The following is a 7,362-nucleotide window of genomic DNA, read 5'->3' as shown; positions in this document are numbered from 1 at the left end:
CAGAGATGGAGTGGGTGGATAATGTGTCTCTGTTCCATTATGTGTCTGAGAGAACAGAGTGTGTCTGGCAGCACCAGGAGCCAGGAGGCAGCAGTCGTGTCTCGGCCTCCTGATGTGGGTTGTAATGGCTCTGGGGAGGGGCAGGTGCAGGGGAGAAGGGAGGTGGAGGAGGGGGGGGGGGGTTTGGTGGTGCCACAGTGTCCTGGGGGTGAGGAGCTTATGATGGCTAGACGGATGAGTGACTGACTGGTAGCCAGTGAGGGAGGGAGGGGGGCGGGGGTGGAGGGGGGCAGGAGAGCGAGGCGGATGGCAGGGGTCAGGTTAGACCCCGCTGCCCTGGGGTAGATGGGGCAGGGCCACCCCGGGCCTCCTGTCCGGGCAGCGCCGGGGGTAGGGGGCCGCGCTGCGGCACAGGGACAGCAGGCCCGGGAGCTCCCTGGGGGCGCGCCGGGAGGCCCCCCGCCTGGGGCTCACCACGCACTCCATCCGCCGGGTGCGCCTCCCCGCCGCACGACCCAAGAGGGCGGCCGCCTGGGGCCATTGTCCGTCCGAGCCGCCGGAGGGGACGCGGGGGGGCCGGGGCTTGTGCCTTGCGGACCCGCCGAGGCAGTCTTCTTCTAGGCAGGGTCGCCAGGCCGAGCCTCCCCCCGGGCCAGAGGCATACGTGAGGTCCTGGGTGGCGAGGGGGCCGGCGGAGGAGGCCGGCGGGTGTGAGGAGGCCAGGGGGGGGAGCCTGATCCGGCCCTCCTCCCCCTCCAACACGGGCCCCAGCAGGCTCAGGCTGGTTCTGTCCGTAAACGAGTCCATTCGGTCTTCGTAGCCCAGGTCGGCCGGCGCCGAACACTGCTGCAGGGGCCAGCCGCCCCGCCCCCCCTTCCCCCCCCCACCCACGTCTGTGGCCGTGCCTCCGTCCTGACAGCCCCTCCTCTCCTCCTCTTCCTCCGCGGGAACCTCGCCCTCCTCCTCCGTCGTCCCCTCCTCCTCCCCGTCCTCGGCCGACGGGGGGCCGCGGGGGTCCCGGAGGAACACCACGATGACGGTGATGTTGTCACTGGAGCCGGCATCGCGGGCCGAGGCCACCAGCTTGTGGGCCACCATGGTGGTGTCTCCGCTGTTCTCCTGCAGGTGGTCGCTGACCACGCGCACCGCCTCCTCGGGGGTCACCGTGTCGTAGAAGCCGTCGCACGCCAGGATCAGGTAGTCCTCCGTGCCGTCCAACGGGAACGTCTGGTTGTCGGCTTCGCCGGAGATGTATGGCTTGTGCTCCGCGTCGCCTGTCGATCAACGAGACACATGCCACAGTAGGGTGAGAGAGAGGAAACTGACTGTCTACCACTGGACTGCACGGGCGGCATAAAACAAGATTTTGCTTGTGGATGAAGTAATTCGATTTCATTGTTCACCTTTACCATGTCAACTTCAATGTACAGTACATACTCTACCAATCTCATAGGATGAAACAAAATGGATTTCGCTCATATTTACTATCCTCACTCTCACTCACTCTCACCCTCATTAACTCTCACTCATTCCCACTCTCACTAGCTGTACTGTACTAACCCTCACTAACTCTACTGTACTAACCCTCCCTCAAACAATTATGACTGGCATGCACCTCAATAGGATTTTTAGTATATCCCACTGCTTTTGTACTGATTAAAAGAGCTTTGGGATTTGGGAACAGCAAATCACATTAGGCGTCCTTCACTCTGCCGCCACTGAAATAACTACTGGTTAAGAAGAGTAGTAACCTCGCTTTAAAGGGGCAAGCTGGGATTCCAAAAACGAATTTGAAAATCTAAAAGCCGTCACCCCGCCCCTTTTTCTTTGGTAAACAGCCGAGGTATTGAGTTGGAGAAATGTCATCACTCTCAAATACACATGGAGGCACATAGAGAGAGATGTCAGGACTGACCATCCATGAGATCAAAATAATAGTTTGAACCATGTTTTGAAGCTACACAATGTTTGTTGAAAGTTTTATTGTTTACAAACTAGTTAAACTAAGCTTGTGAGGTAGAAGTTAGAAGAAGAAGTAGAAGTTATATTCTTCAAGAACCAATGGCTGTTTAATTCATTTAAAAGTCAAAAAATTGATGTACCAATCCCAGACTGTACCTGTTTACTTACTTATACGTTGAGTATGCTAAGGTGCAGGCGGCTTTTAGTGTTGTGTTCATGTTCTCAAGCAATAGTTTTGACATTATTGAGGTTTTGGGATTTTCACCACAAACCCCAAGTTGGAGGGAACCTTGCCGTGAGTTGCTTTGCACACGCAAACTTTCTCTCCCTCTCAGCACTGTGTCAACCGACCCCTTAGAAGAATGTTTTTATTTGTATTTATTTTTTTATTTGCCATACAATCAACTTGTATTTTGTGCACATGCTCATACAATTTGGTATTTTGTGCACATGCTCAGCCATAGTCGGCACCCCTGGAGCAATTAGGGGTTAAGTGCCTTGCTAAGGCACACGCAGCTCCCTCCTGAGGCAGGGATTGAAGCAGCGATCTTCTGATTGCTAGCCGGGCTTTCTAACCTCTAGACTACTGCCACCCCCCTTGTCTGTGGCAGTGAGTCAACGGACCCCATGTCTGTGGCCCCTATTGGCACTTTTCCACTACCGTACCGTACCGTACGTGTGAGCCCGGTTTGTTTTGCTTTCTCCACTGCCACTTTCTCCACTCCACTGAGCTGTGCCGAGCCGGGCCGATTTAGCTACCCTTCCTGACTAGGAGCGAAAGGTACTTTTGTGCCAGACTGTGTGTGACGTGTGACGCTGCAGACCATTGATTGGTCAATGTAAATCGTCATCCCATGTTCATAGAGTTGCGCAATCTACTAGAACTACTAGGTCTACTAGAACTGAAAGCGGCAAGTAACAGGCACGTAACATCCATATGCTGTATACATAAATATATTTGACTACCAGTAAGACACCGGAGCACTCGTATCTATAACAAACGCGGAGATTGTATGAGCCCCGGCATCAGTCCAATGGAAGCGTCAAGCACAGCCTTTCCGTAGAAATACATCGCTCCCTGTCTAACGATATCTAACATTACATGTTTTAAGGCTGATCTGTGCATGATAGTGCTGCATTTTGACATAATTCTTATCGCATTTCCCCCTATTGAGCTGTATAGCGGCACTTATTAAAGTGAAGTGCTCTTATGACACTAAACTCCTCCTACTGTCCCCGCTCACTCCAGTTCTGTTGTGTGTAATGGAGAAGCGTATCCTACCTGTACCGTACCGAACTTTTCAAATGCGTGCCGTACCGAGCCGTACCGGTCTGGTCAATGGAAAAGCGCCATATGATGCTACTGTGAGCTCTCTCTCTGGCCTGTCCCTCTCTCAATTACCAAAATAGTTCCCACTGATTAGAGCCACCTGCTGAGTGGTGAGTAGACTGCCTGCTGAGTGGACACACACACACACACACACACACACACACACTTTCTGCTTGACACACTCTAATCCCTGGCTGACCTCTCATCTGTCAACACTGAGGCAACACACGCACACACACACACACACACACACACACACACACACACACATCAGCTTCAACCAGAACAGGTTCAAAAGAGATTCAGCCTAGATTTTAGTGATGCAGTCTAAATCCTACCTATGGCTCTGGATACGGACAAGCTGCCATTAACCCTCCACGTGCCGAACCAGATGACACAGCCCCCCAGGGCCTCTATACGCTGCTTCTCATCCTGCAGGGAGAGAGAGAGATATGATATCGCACATTTTTATGAGTTAGACATAGTGACATAGGAACACTGAAGTCTGCCACCGTCTTCTGTAGGTGATGCCCTGGTGATTGTGTATGTGTGAGAGACATGCGGCCCAAGTGACGTGTGAGAGAGTGTTCAACATTGTGTCCCAATGTGGAACAGCATTTTACTTACAATATGTAACTAATTTGAATGGTAAATGGACTGCACTTAAATAGCGCTATCCAAAGCACGTTACAATGGCTTCTCATTCACACACACACACACACATTCACACACCAATGGCGGCAAGCTACCATGCAAGGCACTGGTCCGCTCATTGGGAGCAATTTGGGGTTTAGTGTCTTGCCCAAGGACACCACGTGGCCAGCTGGGGATCAAACCACCGACCTTGCGATCATTTGACACCGGCTCTACCCCCTGAGCCACAGCCGCCCCATAATTTGACTTGCATGTAACAGCATTTGACTTATGTAACCCACGTCACATAATGGGTATAAAATATTTCATAATTTAGAGAAAAGGAGAAAAGAAGTCTGCACTCAAAGTAATGTAAACAGTTAAAATATAATTTGGTGCTAAAAAGTAATAAATGAACCAATCAGGATATTAGAATGGCATGATTGACAGATCACATTGACCAATGGTGCGGTGAGTGCACAACAGGTGGATGCACCTTCAATTTGCGTCTCTAGAGGGTGAGCGGGACTTTGAAAGAGAGAGAGACTTTGAAGAAGAGCAATTCTAAACCCCTCAAAAAAAGTTCAGAAACGCTTTTTTGGTTGATTATTCCTCCCCTTTAATAACACCAATTGGTATTGTATTTCATATCGTTGGAAAGCCTGATTGGTCACCTTTACAATGAGGTACAACTTGTAAGGATCATGCATTCATGGAATGAGTAACACAGCTAAACGTGTGGGTAGCGGCCAATTGTTTTTTGCCAAAATCCCCAGCAATATTCTTCTGTTGGTATTCACTCTGGCAGGTGTATGTCAGTCACAGGTGTGTGACTGGCACCTGAATGGCACCTAATTGACAGGAATGATATTCTGGGGCCAGTGGCGATCCCATATCTCCAGAATCTGGGACCTAACTCCATCCTCCATGATGACAACACTCGCCCCCACAGAGCCAGGATCATCACAGAGCACCTCCAGTATTTGGGAGTGGAGAGGGTGGAATGGCCTGCCGTGAGTCCAGACCTCAACCCAATTGAACACTTGTGGGATCAGCTTGGGCGTGCTGTACGTGCCAGAGTGACCAACGCAACCATGTTGGCTGACTTGCAGCAAATCCTAGTTGAGGAATGGGATGCTGTCCCACAGCAGTGTGTGACCAGGCTGGTGACCAGCATGAGGAGGAGGTGCCAAGCACACACTACTGAGGTCCCTGACAATGTAAAATTAATAAAGTGTAAAAATGGCCAATATGTGTTGTTTTTTCCTTATTACTGTGGGAGAGTGCAATCATCCAATCCACCAAGCAACTCAAAACGAGAGTGAATACCAACAGAAGAATATAGGGGATTTTGGCAAATATTTTTGGGCCGCTACCCACACGTTTAGCTGTGTTGCTCATTCCACGAATGCATGATCCTTACAAGTTGTACCTCGTTGTAAAGGTGACTAATCAGGCTTTCCAACGATATAAAATACAATACCAATTGGTATTATTAAAGGGGAGGAATAATCAACCAAAAAAGCGTTTCCGAACTTTTTTTGAGGGGTTTATTATCTGAAAGAACAGAAAAAAACATCTTTATATCGATATCTGAGAACACATTAAAGTCACTGCATTGCCGGTAGGTGCCGCATCCCGTGAGGGACTTTAATGAGAGGTTTTGTCGGTGAGTTTAACTTATAACTGTGCTAGCTAGCTTCCTAGGCAGCATAATAGAAGCATGGTTCAAATGTATGTTGTAGCTTTTAAGCATATTGGATATTATTCAAACTATTACTATTTTGTACTAATGTAGTTGGTATGCAGTAGATAAAGCGGGGTACACACATAAGGATTATCTGGCCGATTTTGGCCCGATTTTCCCCCTTCCGACCAAAGACAGAAAACACCCGATTATCAGATGGCTCTAAATATTTTCCTATAACAAAATCCTGTGGTGTGAGGTGTGTTAAGAGTCAATCTCTCCCGACAACCTGCTCGGAAAATGGTTGTGGCCGGCAATTGTAAATGTCAAATGTCAAATGTCAAATGTGTTCAATACTTATACCAGAAATCCTAGGGTTGCCAGATTTTTTGGTGGAATTAGCGGTTTTAGACTGTGGTTAGGGTGGAAAATGTCATTCTCATCTGGCAACCCTGCTCGCGAGTCCGACTATGACGTGGATGGAATGTAGCCGATCAAGAAGCGAGCTGACTTCTTCTTTTCGTTATTCAGCACTTTATTTGCCCTGTCGCACATGGTTGCCTCGTACAGGTCAGTCAGGGTACTACCTTAGATAATAATAATAATAATAACATTATTTGTATAGCGCTTTTCCTGCAAACGACGGGCTCAAAGTGCTTTAATCATTATATAATCTTAATTTAATTATTTTGTAATTTAAAGGCAATATTAAAAGGATGGGTTCATGCGAGATTTCTGGCGTGGGAAACGAGACTCGAGAGAGTCTGGAGTCTGTCGTAATGATAATCTTTATGTCTGTGGGGTGCTGAAATGGGAAAATCGGCGCACACCACACACAATACGATCAAGGCTGTTCAATCCAAGATTTCTTATCTTCATGTGTGGGGTCTGTCTCAGATAAGAAATCGGTTAAGATTTTGAAAATCCTTATGTGTGTACCCCGCTTAAACTAGACAGTCATTTCTATACGCCATGTTTTTCACGTTTTGTAGCCGATCATGGTCGCTTCGTGGCTTCAACACACACAAACACACACACACACACACACACACACACACACACACACACACACACACAGAGGGCATGTGACGCAGATTCTTTCTTTGGTCAGGTTTTTTGGAGATGTTCAGTCCATTCGAAGGTGGCGAGTCAACCCATTGAGCCATCTGAAGATTTCATTTGATACCATTATTTGTTTGTGTATTTTCCTTGGATGGGTTGTCTGAGTGAATGACTACACAGTGTGGTAGCACTGACTGCTCAGTCCACAGCAGAGCAAAAGACATTCAAGTTGCTTCTCTTACCTGCTGTTTCCTATGCAGAGGGTTTAACGTGTTAACTGTGGGAAGATTGATTCATGGTTGACAACTTTTGATTTATTGGTTTAAAGTTTAACACATAGCGTTTTGTACAGTGTGTTTCTCTAGAAGCCAGTATTGTGAGGGTGCACCCGAGATATAGGTTACCCAGGGTGTATGATCCTTATAATCTATGTGTAATTGGTTGGAGTCCTTTTGTGGGGGCAACTGTTTTGTTTTTGTATTTTGTTTATTTTATGATCGATCAAAAGTTAAATACAGCCGGTATACAAATTTTTCTAAACTGTTGTCCCATGTCATTCATTATCCAACTAGCTCCAGTATTCGAACCTAGGCCCATTCTCATTTGGAGTGGTATTTAACTACATGAGAAGTGTTAGACTTACAGCATTAACAGCATTTCACTTAGGTAACAGTATTTGACTTACAGT

The 7,362-nt window shown here is 48.0% G+C and overlaps 1 protein-coding gene across 1 annotated transcript in view; it reads right to left on the bottom strand.

The window, feature by feature from the left end:
• Positions 1 to 321: 321 nt before the first annotated feature.
• The window catches only part of ppm1e (protein phosphatase, Mg2+/Mn2+ dependent, 1E), a gene marked incomplete at both ends in the record, with an annotated part of 54,491 nt that continues 47,450 nt past the window's right edge, over positions 322 to 7,362 (bottom strand). Inside the window, 2 exons of the mRNA XM_080528654.1 lie at positions 322 to 1,274; positions 3,631 to 3,724. Of these exons, the coding sequence (XP_080384780.1) occupies positions 322 to 1,274; positions 3,631 to 3,724 (1,047 nt within the window). The remainder of the gene's footprint in view (positions 1,275 to 3,630; positions 3,725 to 7,362) is intronic.

Source organism: Nansenia antarctica, assembly GCF_963989245.1.
Source record: "Nansenia antarctica genome assembly, chromosome: 4".
Lineage (NCBI taxonomy): Eukaryota > Metazoa > Chordata > Actinopteri > Argentiniformes > Microstomatidae > Nansenia > Nansenia antarctica.
The sequence above is the reverse complement of the archived record's forward strand: the minus strand, read 5'-3'. Positions and strand labels throughout refer to the sequence as shown.